This window comes from Tachyglossus aculeatus, chromosome 9 (assembly GCF_015852505.1).
Source record: "Tachyglossus aculeatus isolate mTacAcu1 chromosome 9, mTacAcu1.pri, whole genome shotgun sequence".
Classification (NCBI taxonomy): domain Eukaryota; kingdom Metazoa; phylum Chordata; class Mammalia; order Monotremata; family Tachyglossidae; genus Tachyglossus; species Tachyglossus aculeatus.
Genome location: NC_052074.1, coordinates 56,829,060 through 56,843,868, shown reverse-complemented (window position 1 = coordinate 56,843,868; position 14,809 = coordinate 56,829,060). Strand labels below are relative to the sequence as shown.

Sequence of the window (14,809 nt, the reverse complement as noted above, 5' to 3'; positions counted from 1 at the left end):
GAGCTGGTGTTTGGAAATGACCCCCGGCCCCATTCTCCCAAATTCTAGAAAGGCTCTGATACAGGGAAGGAAGTCTATGGGGGTTAGTAGGAAAAATCAAACAATCATAGTTATTGAGTGCTTACTTGGTTTAGGGCACTGTACTAAGTGCTTGAGAAAGTTCAACACAACAATATAACAGACACATTCCCTGCCCACAGTAAGCCTAGAGGGAGAAACAGACATGAAGATAAATAAATAAATTAAGAATATGTACATCATCATCAATCGTATTTATTGAGCGCTTACTATGTGCAGAGCACTGTACTAAGCACTTGGGAAGTACATAAGTGCTCTGGGGCTTGAGAGGCCGGTAGTGAATAAAGGGAATAAATCAGAAATTATGGAGTTTATTAAGCGCTTGTTATGTGCCCAGCTCTGTCTTCAGCTCTGGGAAAGAATACACAGGTGAGAATTAGACATGGTCCCTGTCCCTTGGGGGTTCTCACAGTCTCTTGTTTGGGCTGGACCTTCCCACTGGAACAGAGGAAGGATGAAACATCCAGAACTGCCCTCAGACCCCTGCAGGGCCCCTGAAATGAGGAGCCATGTCCAACTCCTTGGGATGCCGGGAACAGGTTCATTCATTCACTTGTATTCACTGATTGCTTACTGTGTGTAAAGCACTGTACTAAGCACTTGGGAGAGTTCCTCAAGACCGCCCTGAATGCCATGGCCATCCCTGGCCACTCCCTTCTCCCAGACCCCGGGATGCTGGTTGGACCTGCCCATAGCCCTGCATGGTCAAGTCCGTTGGCACAAATGTCACGTCGTCATTTCGGCATGCCACTGGCTGATCGGGAGCAAGTAAAAAATGAGCCCACGGGGAAACATCCTCATCTCCCCTGGCTGTGTTTAAGGTGCTGTTTTCCTTCCCTGCAGAGCCTAAAGGAGGCGGAGGTGGAGGCGGAGGTGGAGGCGGCGGTTTTGGCGGAGGCAGCAGTGGAGGCGGGGGCAGCGGAGGAGGCTTCGGAGGTGGCGGCGGCCCACCTGGTTTAGGCGGGTTGTTCCAATCAGGAATGCCAAAGCTGAGGTCTACTGCCAACCGAGATAACGGTAATAGGGTTTGACCCCTTTCTTGTCCAGAGCCGGAGACTCCCTTCTACCCGCTTTCCCTCTCCCCTCCGTCTTTTCGTTTCTAAGAATGGGTTATGAGCAAGAGAATCAGCTTGACGTTACTCTTTCTAGTAAATATTGGGTGAGCATTTTCTCAGGCCAAATAAATACAGAGTAATTGTTATCTCCTTGAGTTTGGCGTCACCAGCTTGCCGCTTGTACCTAAAATGGTGCTGAGGGCTCCGGAAGGCAGCCAAAAACTGTTGGTTGAAGATGTTTGGTATTTATCTGATTCTGGTGAATCTAATGTGGGGAGTTTTACAGTATGGCTCCTCCCCACTTTTTTTTCCTTAGGAACAGTAATTCAAGAGAACTATTTTAAGAGTCACCCCAGTAGTGTGTTCTTAACCTTTCCAAAGTAGGCGTTTCTAAATTGTTGAAATCATTTTTGAGAAATGAGGAGAGGGCATGTCCAGAAGCGTGAAAATCCTCTCCTTCTCTTCCCTGTAGGGAAGAGGAAAGGGGGATAGGGGAGAAAAAAAGTGGGTAGAAAGCAAGCAGCACAGGGCTGGGGCAAATCCCGTCACAGACTGTCACGTCCCAGTGGGGGTTCCACTGGTTACCAAGCACTGGTTTGCCAACACAGTAGAGCCATAATGAATTTGCCATAAGCCTTCATTTCACAGCTAAAACAGAATCTTGGTCCCTGTGTCTTGTGCTTTGGGGTGAGCTCATCTTTTCCTAGCACAGGGCCGTAAACAATCATTTTAACCATGACAAATCTTAGTGCTTATTTCAACATTCATTGAGGGAATTGGGGTTAGTTCATTTCACCTCTGCCTTCCTCTCTCCCCTCTTCTCCCCCCCACCCCTGCCTCTTGCTTTTCTTGTCATCTTCTTCCACCTTCTCTCCTTTTTCTCAAATGCCCACTTCAAAATTGTAAAATTGCCTTGGAAAAATGGTAGTTACACACACACACAGAGTTGTGATGCTGATTACAAACTACATTTGTTCCTGTAGAGACTGGCTTCAGACCGTGCTCTTAGCTCAACTGATTTTTTAGAGGTGGTGAGATCTAATGGGGATTTTGCTTCTTGAAAATTTCCTTTGTTACGCTAGAGTAGTGCTTTCCCAGACTGTGGTGAATCCCTAAGACGAGCTTGTCAAACTCAAGTGTACTGGTGGATCAGATAAATTCTTATGAAAATGCAGAAGGGGTTCATGCTTACAGTAGAAAGGGAGTGGAAAATGCTGACAGACAGCTAGACCTAGGAACCACACCCACCCCATCCCTGCTTTGTGTACAGGCCAATCCAACCGTAGTTGCATAACAAAAGTCCCTATCTACACTTCTCTCATTTTCTCAGCTCTCCCTCTAAATTATCCCTGCCCACCCCACCACTTCAGACTCATCTGCCCCACTACCACAGGCACCCACACCTTCTTTTTCTCTCTCTCTCTCTGTCTCTCTCTGTCTTTGTCTCTCTCTCCCCCCCTCCCTTTTTTCCCCCTTTCAGGCCCTTTATCCAAACACCTTCTCTCCCTTGTGGACATCCGCACGGATCACTTTGAAGTCCAGGGCCTTTCCCTGACGTTGGATTTCAGGAATATTGGGCAATCTCACCCAAACAGGAATAAAGACAGACTGGGGACCCATCCTCCACGTCCACTCACCCTTCCCTTCTCTTCCTCTTGCTGTTCCTATTTCCAGCCTACAAATGCCATTTGTCTTTCAAGAGAGCTGGGACCAGTTGAGAGCCATAATTTTGACACCGGTCCTAGGAGCAATGGCAGGTGGGGTGGAGGGAAGAATTATTTTGCTCAGCCCCAACGATTCAGGATCAAACATGAATAGTTAAGTCCTGGCGTGACAGTTCTTAAGTGGACACAGTCCAGTTGGGAAGGTATTCATATTGTTCCCTCTCAGTCAGGGGCTCTGCTGTGGCTCAGGAGACAGTGTGGAAGATGTGAACCCAGAGAAAACAAGGTTTTGTTTTCAACCTTGAAGGAGAGAGGAAGATAATGGACAAGTTACCCTGGACTTTATACACACTAATGTCTGTCTTTAGAGGTGAAACTGCATTTAGTACCTGAGCCTGCAGTGCTCCCAAAACACGCTAAATTGCAGTGTCAGGGTCACTCAAGAATCTGAGGAATCACAGCACTGGGAGAGACTCAGAGATCATCTGTTCCTTTGCACCGCCTCCAGGCAAGACTGTATTTCACCTGTCCTACTTTATTGCCCTGGGTCCCCAAGCAAGGGACTTCCTCATGCAAGGATGTGTGGTGTATCTTCATGACATTGCTAAAATCCGCCCTTTCTTCTCTATCCAAACTGCTACCCTGCTGATCCAAGCACTTATCGTATCCCACTTTGACTATGATATCTGCTTCCTCTCTCACCTCCCTGCCTCCTGTCTCTCTCCACTCTAGTCCATACTTCACTCTGTCGCAGGGATAATTTTTCTAAAAAAATACGCAGAGAGTGGTTGTCCATCCACCTCTGCAAACAGAAACTCATTACTCTTGGCTTTAAAGCCCTTGATCAGCTTGCCCCATCATACCTTACCTCAGAGATCTCCCACTACAGCCCAGTCTGCAGACTTTGCTCCTCTAGTGCCAGCTTACTCACTGTGTCCTAGTGTCGTTTACCTTACTTCCGACCCCTTTCCCACATCCTCCCCCTAGCCTGGAAATCTCCCCCGCCCTGGCCCCCCCATATACCAGGCCACTACTCTCCCCACTTTCAAAGCATTGTTAAGATCACGGCTCCCCCAGGAGGCTTTCCCCTGGCTCCCTTTCCCTTTTATGTTGTCTATACACTTGGATTTGTGACTTTGGGGCATTTGATATTCACCCCACCCATAATCCCGCAGCACTTATGTACATATCTTTGTTATTTATTATAAAATTTATACTTATATTAATGTCTGTCTCCCTCTTTAGATTGTAAACTTATTGTAGGCAGGGAACATGTCTGCCAACTCGTATTGTACTCTCCCATCCGCTTAATACAGTGCTCTGCGCATAGTAAAGGTTCAACAGATACCACTGATGGTGGTGATGATGATGGTGGTGTAGCAGGTCTCCATGCTTATGCCCAGATTCCTCATCTGGCATTTTCCTTTTCTCTTTTAAGACTCGGGAGGAAGCCGGCCACCAATTTTGCCACCAGGAGGAAGAGCCATGTCTGCCAAACCCTTTTCTCCCCCCAGCGGCCCACCGCGGTTCCCGGGATCTTCCCCAGGCCACAAAGTTGGTGCTCCTGAGCTCCAGAGGAGCCGAATGCCTCCCCCACCAAGGCCCGACGCCAGCTGTAAGCCCGACGGCGGGCCTCCTCCCATCCCAAACACTCCAAGACCCTTCCAATCCAGCTTCCACAGCCGGGGCTCTCCTCCAGTGCCGGGAGTCCCCAGACAGCCCGGCCTGGGACCGACCCCGCCACCTTTTCCAGGGCACCGAAGCCCAGCCTCCGGAGGAGCCATCCGTCAGTCATCCCCAGGCCCCCCGTCTCCCTTCTTCAACAGGCCCCCGCTCCCTCCAGCCCCCGGCAGGGTCATGGAGGACAAGCCACCACCTCCCCCTCCTCCATTGGGAAATAGGCCAATGATCAACAGGGAAGGGGCGCCACCTCCCCCACCTCAAAACAACAAGCCCCCAGTGCCTTCCACCCCTCGGCCATCCACCACCTCACAGGCCCCGCCTCCGCCACCTCCTCCGTCTAGGCCTGGCCCTCCCGCCTTCCTCCCAAGTTCCAGTGGCGGTGATGAAATTCCCAGGCTCCCCCAGCGGAATTTATCCCTCACTTCCTCCGGACCCCCCTTACCATCAGCGGGGCGATCCGGACCCCTGCCGCCCCCACCCATCGACAGGCCACCTCCTCCCGTGAGAGAACCGCCGAGCAGATCAGGTATGGCGCGAACTAGTGAATCTGAGCCTCTTCATTCGAGGCGGCCACCCCTTGCCCGGCCGATTTATACGTACTATGTCGGTTGTGTGAATTCCGGGAGCACACCTCGCGAAAGCGGTCTCTTGTTTCAGCCTTCTAAAAACAGAACTGTATAAAACAGTCCTGCAGATATGATTAGGAGCTGTTGTCCATTCTGAGTTTCTCCTCCTACCATTTGGGTATTCCCTTATTTCATTGGCACCACCTCCAGAGGACCAGCTCCAAGGGGGAAAAAGGTGGTATTTAAATGAATCATTGTTTCTATTTAAGAGCTCAGCAGTTGATTTGAAAAGGCAAAAGACAGAAGCTATTGGCCAAATGATCTGGGATTGTGAACCTCATTTATTCCAAGATATCACCATTCTTCATTACCCTGAGTAATTGGGAATTGACTCTATAAAGAATTTGGCCATCATCCAAAATGTTTGAGCTACTCACCCTCCCTTCAAGAGAGTCACAGGTAGCAAAATCAGTAGAACGTGAATTATTCTCCTGAGGTAAAGTGTTATTTGTTGAGGGACTAGTCATAAAGCTGTACGGTATATGTGAACTATTAATAAAAATGGGTGAATTATTCTGCACAGTCTGTGCGATCAGTTGTAGCCTAATGGGAAGGCAGCACAGCTTACTGGCAAGAGAATAGCCTGGGAGTCCACAAAGCCAAGTTCCAGTCTCAGAAGTTTCTCTGACCTCCTATGTGATCTTGGGCAAGTCACTAATCTCTTTGTGCCTCAGTTTCCTGTTTTGAGGATAAAATGAGATCATTCATGTGAAAGTCCTTTGGAATAATAGAAGGGATGTATAAAACCAAAATATTATTTCAATATTTCCCTTTTCTAATCTTAACTTTACCTAGATTTTTTTTTTTCCTTTTTAGCCAGCATCAAAGCAGAACAGGTGATTTGTAATGTGGTGGCAAGAAGTCATCACTTCAGTAAAGATTCCCCAAATGTAATTCATATATAACTCATGTCTCAGGGAAACAGTTCTTTTTAATCCCAAAATCTCCTTTGTCGATGACACAGCAGTACTACCCAGTGGAAAGCCCACGTTGTCTGCAGAAAAGCAGGCTCTAATCAAGTCACCTCAGAACCCGGCAGGAGTTTGGGAAAAATGGTTTCCCAACTGATTAGTGTTTAGCATTTGCCTAGACCAGGGAACAACCCTGTAAAAATCAAGTAATATTCGTTTCTCTTCCCATTTTACAAAAGGGAAAACTGAGGGGTAGACACTGACTGGCTTTCCAGAGATCAAACAGCGAAGTAGGGGCACAGCCTGGATCAGAGTTCACAGCCTGGACATTAACAGTTGTTTAATATCTCATGGAGTCTCTTTAAAAAAAATAGAAAAATTAAATGAAGATCATTGCTGTTTGGTATCTCAGGGATTCTCCTGCCTGGGAACAAACTGATCAAGATTTCAAAATGTTGTGAGTGATAAGGAATATTTAAACTCCTCATGAAGCCTTTCCCAACTGGACTGACTATGGCTTAGGCCCTACACATCCTCTCACTCCTTCCACAACCCACCTACCTCCTCAACTAGTATGTTTTATGTTTGCACACACATACATAAACCCAATTCCATGTGGCTCTATGCATTACATCAATACATGCCTCTGCATCTCGTCCCCACCCTTAGATTAGTCTCCAGTGGGCTGACAGTGCCTCATCTCCATCCTGTGTAAGATTCCCCACTGTGCCTAGTATATGTGCTGTGAATATATGGATGATCACGATGGAGCTAGAGAAATGTGAGATTCAGGATTTAATGTGCGAATCTCTTTTCCGTCAGGACCTCTTCCTCCACCGCCTCCTATAAACAGAAACGGTAACATTGCACGGGCATCGCCCGCTCCCCAGCTACCCTCCAGAGGTGGATTAGACACCCAGAGGAGCAGCCCAAGGCCTCCACTCCCTCCAGATCGGCCGGGCTCCGGAGCCCCGCCCCCTCCACCGCCACCATCCTCTTCGGTCCGAAACGGTTTCCAGGACTCACCCTGTGACGGTAAGACGTGGTCCTAGTTCATTTTCACTAAAAGCTGACCCCTTTTTTTCCCAGTGCCTGTAGTTCTGATGGAGCATGCCAATCCTTGGCAGCTTTTCTGCTGTTGAAGTTCTCTTATGTTAAAGTTATTCATTGCTCAGTTGCCTTCACACACTCAATATTGTAAGTGGAAAGCACACCCTCTCTGACCTAGCCACTTCGCAACATTTCATGAGCACCACATTCAGCAAAAAAAGGGGAGATTTTTCTGGCCTTTACTTTATCAGCTTCACCTGTCCCCTGGGGTCAGGGTAGGTTGGAGAGCCTGAAAGGGTCAAGGTCATAGAAAACCCACATTTCAGGAGAAGCACTATCACATTCCTCTAGTTCTCCCTACACGTGTTTTTTTTTTTACCTTTCTGAAGGCGTGAATCTGGAAGGGAGAGGACTGCAGACTGCAAGATCCTTGTGGGCAGAGAGTACATCTACCAACTCTGTTGTATTTTCTCAAGTGCTTAATGCAGTGCTCTGCACACAGTAAGCACTCAATAATTACCATTGCTTGATTGAGAGGAGCAAGGAGAGGTGCCAGTGTAAGGGTTCCCAACTGCCTCTGGGAAATAAGATGCCATCAACCCTTAGAGTAGCATTGTGGTCCAGAGCACAGGCCTGCGAGTCAAAAGGACTTGGGTTCTAATTCTGGCTCCACCTCTTGTCTACTGTGTGATGTTGAGCAACTCACTTAACTGTTCTGTTCCTCAATTTCCTCACCTGTAAAATGAGGATTAAGATTGTGAGCCCCTTGTGGGATAGGGACTGTGTCCAACCTGATTAGCTTGTATTTACCCCAGGGCTTAGTACTGTACCTGGCACATATTAAGTGCTTCACAAACACCATTTAAAAAAACCCAAAAAACAAAAAAAGCTCTTCCTCAGCTCCTGAATCTCATTTACTCCTGATGGCTTAAGTGACCAAAGTTTTTGGGTTTTTTTGTGATGTTATGACAGCTTCCTAACAGAGCTCTTTTGCAATAATTTAATATTCTTAGTCTTTGTCATCACATTGTTCATTTGTTTCACTTCTAGTTGCTTGCCACAGTTCTATCTGAAATCCGCTGTACTCCTTGGCTTGGCTAACCCTTCCACAGGAGAGTATGTTATGAAAACTGTAATGGGCCATTTTGCCTTTTTCCCCTCAGATGAGTGGGAAAGCCGTTTTTACTTCCATCCAGTATCAGACTTGCCACCTCCCGAGCCTTACGTACCGATGAACAAGAACTACCCCAGCAAACTGGCACGAAATGAAAGCAGAAGTGAGTATTCTTCTACTCTTATTTGGTTACTGCTTCCATCTAGAACTGAGCAGCACATTTTCCTGGCGGGAGTATTGGAGCATCAGGACCCGAGCGGCAAGAGCGGGTGTGGGCCGGAAGGGCTTGGCAGAGCCCCAGAAAGGCTCACCAGCCCAGATCTCGGACAGAGCCAGTAGTAGGAGTGATGGACTGGGGAGGGGAGAAGACCCTTCTCCCCTCCACCCACACATATACCACTGATTCAGGTCAAGCCAAAACTGCTTCCCTGTGTGTCTCTAGAATGGCCTTGATTTGGGATTGGGACTAAGTCAGCTTCCATTATAACTGGTCTGGCCTCGGGGCAACAGTCCTAAAATTTGGGGGCTTTGACCTCAGTCTCCCACCAGGGCAGGAAAGGACCTCAAACTCCTGATTTTATAGGGACTATGGTTCTTTGCTAGCGTCCATCCCTGCTCCCACAGGGTAATGCGGCTTCTGCTCCACAGTGCTCTGAGAGAGACAGCGAGTTGGGATCGGCCGACAGGAGAGGGGGTTGTTGGCTCCATCTTCCTGGCGCATCTAGCTCCTAGGAGGGAAGCCAGTTTGCAATGGCCCTCCCCACCATACAGGAACAAGAACCAACAAGAACCAGCCTTGCAGATAGATGTGATAAAAAAAAGTGATAATAATAATGGTAATTGTGGCCAAACACTGTGCTGAGCACTGAGTGGCACAGTCCCTGCCCCTCATGGGGCTCACAGTCTAATGGAGAAGGAGAACAGGTATTTCATTCTCACAGATGACACTGAGATGCAGAGAAGTGAAGTGACTTGCCTAAGATCACACAGCAGGCGAGAGTGGTGGAGACAAGATTAAGACCTAGATACCCTGACTCCCGGGCCATGCTGCTTCTCATGTGAAACAAAATCTGCCAAATTGCATTCTTCCCACAGCGGGTCATGGGGCTAGTTGAGAGAGCTGGTGGTTTGCGGAGCCAAGAGACTCAATTCCTGGCTTACCTCAGTCAAAAGCCATGACACAGTGTTGCTGCCCCTGATATCACAGTGGGCAGAAGTATCCTGAGGAAGCCAAGGCTCCAGATTCAATGGCCACTCATCGGTCGCTTTTCAGTCGTAGTTCAAATCTCCCCCCTTTTCTGATTTCTCACCTGCTTGCCTTCGGGCCTGGAGGCTTTGGGCCTTGCCCTCTTCTGTTCTACTCAGCAGAGTTTTGCTATTGCTAAATCAGGTGTTGGAAGAATGGCAGTGTGAGGCGAAGAAGTGATGCATCTTACTCAAAGTCATCTTTTATCTTCTCTCCCACTTTGAAGGTGGTTCCAGTAGGCGAGAAAGAGGAGCTCCTCCTCTCCCGCCCATCCCGAGGTGAACAGGGGCCCCGACTTCCCAGCCGGACCACTGTGTTTACCTGGACTGAACGGTTGCTTTGTTGTTGTCTCTGGAAAATTGCCATTTTTTATATGCCTTCCATGTTGGCCAAGGGGCAAGGAGAGGATTTTCTGAGAATCAGCTAGAGAAATGCAAGTAGAGTTTGATGACCAGTAGATGCCCAAAGCTTTGTGTTTGCTTCTGCTGCAGCCAGTGTCAATCAGCATTTCAGGGACCACATCAGGCAATAGATAAGTCCTCGTGATGAAGGATGGGACAAGCGTTCAGATTTTAGGTCTGGGTCAGTCATTTAAAACAGTTCAACTGCCTTCTGCTTCATTGCCTTAAAGCTAGTCATTGCTGGCATTCCTCACCGGCTCCCCATTTGCTTAAAGAGACCTGTTTCATAGGAAGCTTGCTTTTTGTGTGTTTTCGCATTTTTTAAGTTGTTTTTTCGTTTCTGGCATTCTGGGGATGGCCTATTTGCTGTGTGTGCGTGAACCACAGACCATCCAACTGAGTTTGCTGAGCCTTGTCAGCCTGAGGAAGCCAGAAGTTGGAGGGGTACAGTGGGAACCTGTTTTTTTTTTACAGAAAATGAAAATGGTTGAAACCCAGAGAATGTTCTAGCAATTCAGGTGGGAGAGAGCTCCAGACCTTGTTTTGCAGTTATTTGCAGGCTAGATTTTTGTACTTGTATCCAGAGGTGCTTATGAGGAATTCAGGTAAGGTGTAGACCTTTAATTTCTTAGGATCACATGGAACAAAATGGAATAAAGCCATAATTAAATGGAAAGGGACTTGTGAATCTCCCTGCTCAGCACTGGCTGGTAGATCTGGCTGGATGCCAGTTGGATTCCAACTCTTCAGGTTTGAAGCAACATAACCCTTAGCCTTCCCTCTCTTTCCCTGTGACCAAGCTCTGTGTCTGTGGCCCAGCATTGTCGGTTGCTTTGCAAAAAGTCATGGAAGCAGGAGGCTTGGAAAATGTTGCCTCATTTTCTAGCATCCCAGACATTTAGAAAGGGAAGTGAGTTTGAGGTTGCTAGGCATGTACCCCCCTGAGGGGATCGGGAATGGAGTGCCACAGGAAACCTGCGTTGGAAAATGAAAATTGTTCATTAAAAACCCCGACCAAGCGAAGTTCGTGTTGGCACCATGTGAACGAGCCTCCAGAAAGGACCCTAAGAAAAGTCAGCCTTAACTTCTTCAGCCAATTTTGTTTACAAAGCCACATTGAAACCTTTTAATCTTGTGATATTTGAAAAAAAAAATGCTTCCATTTCCGTGTTTTACACCTAAATCCAGTGTTTATAATAGTTTCCCCTGCTATGGTAGGTTATAAAGACGGCATGTGATAGTAACAAGCATTTATGCATCTACCTAAACTGGGTATTAGTGCCCATTTTTCATTTACAGGTTGCTGGGTGATTCCAACATAAATTCAATCCAAAGAGGGATTATTTAAAAGATTTGTATTTATAAAATAATAATTGTATCCATTTATATGAAGAGAAGCATTCATATGGATTTCTAAAGAAATGTGAAATTCCCAATTTGAGCAGACTATATTTTTTGTACCTTTGCTGGCTAGAAGTCCTGAACTTAATTCAGTACTTCCCTTCTTCCCTTCCATCTTTACACTTATATTTCAAGCAGTTGTTGGGACTCTACCCAGAGGTATTTTTGGTATGTAGAAGCAAAAGGAAGCAGAATTTGCCTCAGTATGTAGTACAGAGCAAAATCTGCCCTTTTCAGGGTTTTTGCTGCTGCAGTAAGGGGTGAGGAAAGATGCCATATGTCGTTCTTTGATCTCACTTTAGCCTTGATCAGTGAGGTTCTCAGCAGTTTAAATCCTAGGTAAAGCCTTCTTAAATCTATTAATCAGCCTTATATTAAAGGCTGATGTCTTGCGCTTTTGAAATGATGGAATGGATGGTCTTCAGGGTGGGTGAAGCAAAGACATGAAAAAAATCCCACTCTTCCAGATGACCAGATGTTTGTTTCTGTAGAGGCCAATTGTGCAGTTGTAGTTCGTTTCAAAAATTCCCTATTTTTAGAGATCTGCTCTCAAATGAAGATAAAATCCCAGCTCGTGGTTGCCACCTGACCAGAATTTAAGTTGGACAAGAGACTCTGCCTAATTGTCACCTGTGTATTCTTTCCCAGCACGTAGTACAGGGCTTTGCACACCGTAAGTGTTTAGTAAGTACTATTATTGTTATTACATTTGCCCAAACTGCCCATTTCTAAAAGTTGGCAGGCCTTTTCCAGCTAGAATTTTGTACAGTATTCCTTTGCAAATGTTCTAAGAAAACTACCACAAAAGTCACCAAAATAAGTATTTCCTTTCCCCAAATGAGGTTCCTACATGTGCTTTCATTTACTGTAAAATTTCCAAATATATTCAAGATGCAATACAGTATTTTAACATTCCTCATATCATTTTATATTAAAAGTATTTACAGTATTAAGATTCAGTATTTATTTCACTATGCATTTTGTTTAGAAAAAGGAATAGAGCAGGAAAAAATGCTAAAAGCAAGTGGTGCCTTTGTGATTTAAAATAGACTGTTTATGCCCAAGCCAGAGATTATTTTACAGATTTGTAAAAATGGTTAGTTTTGTTTCCATTTGTATTATGAAGTCCAAAAAGTCTGTTGTTGTTGTGAGAGTGAAACTAGAGATGGAGTGATTTTAAGATTCCCAGTGTATTTCTGGCATAAATTGATCTTCCTCTCTCTCCTTCCCCTCTGTCTTGCCTTCATCCCCTAGTTTACAATCAGGGACTGAAGGGAGAGAGGGATTTTAACGGCACTGTGATCTAAACACACATATTTTGGTTCCTTTCTATCATAAGAATAAGTTCACTATGAAAATTTGTGTCTTTGTAAGATAGCAAAATAATAAATAAAATCAGAAAAATGTATGTCAACTTGTAGTATTTTTCTATTCATGTTTTCCACAAAACTATGGGTGAAAATCATGGGCTTGTATTTCTATTTTCTACTCTGCTGGTGTCAAAGTGAGCTTTTTCTGTAATGAAGGGAGTCGTGGGTTGCTGGATGCAAACTCCTGAGAGGTTTTTTTTTTTTTTTAATTAGCCATTTCCGGGGGAGACTCGGAATCCCAGCACAAGAGAATTCAGAAGAACAGTTTCTTTTTGGAACTTCCCAAATACGTCCTCACATTTGAAAGGAGATAGCTAGAAATTGGGACAGAGGTGTTTAGCCTGGCGGTAACCCACTTCACCAGGGTCCTGATAACACCCTACCTCTCCCACCTCAGCGTTCAAAAGACGATCAAGGGAATTTGCTCCCCATTGCTATTTGGTTAAACCTGTGCTTTCCAAGCGGTGACCTTTCATTTAAATCCATGTTAAGAAGCCTGTGCTGGAAGACTCATGGTGGTTGGGCAATGAGATCTTACTATTTCTTCATAGAGCTCCAGAGAATTGGATGTTCACAAGCCTATTAAAGAGAAGTAACAAAGGAACCTTCAATCTCACTTTGTTCCTCGGTAAGCACATTGACAAATTTGCTAGTGGTCTCACCCAAGTTTCATTAGCCGAGAGCTGACGGGAGCCCTCAAGTTACTGTCATTTTGCTACTTTAATTGTGAGTTCGTTTTAAGTCTCTCTTCTTGGTAGAGTGCTACCTTTGGCAGGGTGAATGTCTGCTCTTCTGATGGCTAAAAACATTAACTGCAATTACCCGGACAAATAGCTTGACCTAGTGGAAAGAGTACCAGACACATGGGTTCTAATGCCCGGTCTGTTGCTTACTTTCTGTGGTACTTTGATTGGGTCACTTAACTTCCCAATGCTTCAGGTTCCTCGTCTGTAAAATGTTAATTAAGTTCCTGTCACCCTGTCCTCCTTAGACTTTGAAGCCTATGTGAGATTGGGTCTGTGTCGGATCAAATTGTTTCGTATCTACCCCAGCGATTGGCACATTGTAAGCACCTAACATACCGTTATTACTGTTATTATTGTTGCCATTATTATCCTTATTATTGTTAAATGCTCAAAAATATTATTTAGAAATGAGGTAAATGACTGAACACCAGGAAAATCTAATCAGGGAATTCTTGAAGTGGAGCAGAACAGGAGCAGAAGACAGAATAGTTTTAAAGATCTTCCCTCGGAATGAAAGGAAAAATGTGAGGAAAAGTACACTGGATATCTCTTTTGCTTCAGTAGTTGGCGATAGGGCATTATGTTCCTTGACCATTGCTGGGCACTACAGAGTAAAGAAATGAGATGGAGCAGAATTAAGAGGAGAACTAAGAAAATCCTTCTTTGGAAAAGGTATATTTAAGATTTTGAAGGTGAATCTAAGTCAACCATGTAAATAAAGGGCCCCTGGTTGAAGGACAACGTGCAACGCCCCAAGCAACCGGATGATCTGTTGAAGAGGAAGTGCCCAACCGTGGAGAGACACAAGTGCTTAGGTGATGGACAATTTGCCTCTCCTCTTCTCTGCTCCCTTATCCTGCTTCCCTCTTGCAATTTCTCCTTTTTTCCAAGAAGAAAAGGATGAAGAAATCATTGCAAGCCACCTCCTTCCTCTCCTTTTTCCTCCTGGATGCCCCAAATTAACTGAAGTTAAATTAGCTGATTGAGAGTCAGAGGAGAATGTGGAGACCATAGTGGTCACCCCTATAAAAGGTGAGTGTATGGAGGGAGATAAATTTTCAGTAGAAGCTGTCCTTTCTGCCACAAGCACTTACCTGCTGCTAGTGTTGTTGCCTAAACTGTATCCCTTTTTTATTGCTCCAGTTCCTTATGTAAGTCTGTGCACACAGGGGAAAAGGACCAACAATGGTAACGTGAAGGAGTTTGTGATGGCGGAAACTGTAAGTGAGAAGGCCTAATGAAACGAGGGATCCTGGGCACGTGAGGGTTCCTGGTAAGTAAGAAAACAGCCTTAAAGGTCACAGTAAGTGGAGCAGGAAAGCTTCCTGAGGACCAACTACCTGTGAGCCCGCTGTTGGGTAGGGACCGTCTCTATATATTGCCAACTTGTACTTCACAAACGCTTAGTACAGTGCTCTGCACACAGTGCTCAATAAATATGATTGAATGAATGAATCCTAGGAA

The 14,809-nt window shown here is 45.7% G+C and overlaps 1 protein-coding gene across 2 annotated transcripts in view; it reads left to right on the top strand.

Annotated features, from left to right (window-relative positions):
• Window positions 1-14,809, top strand: part of WIPF1 (WAS/WASL interacting protein family member 1) — a 142,060-nt gene that overhangs the window by 96,030 nt on the left and 31,221 nt on the right. Inside the window, exons 6-10 of one of the 2 annotated variants that reach the window (XM_038751904.1) lie at window positions 922-1,095; window positions 4,236-5,006; window positions 6,840-7,052; window positions 8,231-8,344; window positions 9,654-12,631. In XM_038751904.1, coding sequence (XP_038607832.1) covers window positions 922-1,095; window positions 4,236-5,006; window positions 6,840-7,052; window positions 8,231-8,344; window positions 9,654-9,709 — 1,328 coding nt within the window. In that variant the 3' untranslated portion in view covers window positions 9,710-12,631. Of the gene's footprint in view, window positions 1-921; window positions 1,096-4,235; window positions 5,007-6,839; window positions 7,053-8,230; window positions 8,345-9,653; window positions 12,632-14,809 lie in introns of those variants that run through there. The other variant, XM_038751905.1, reaches the window with a different exon arrangement.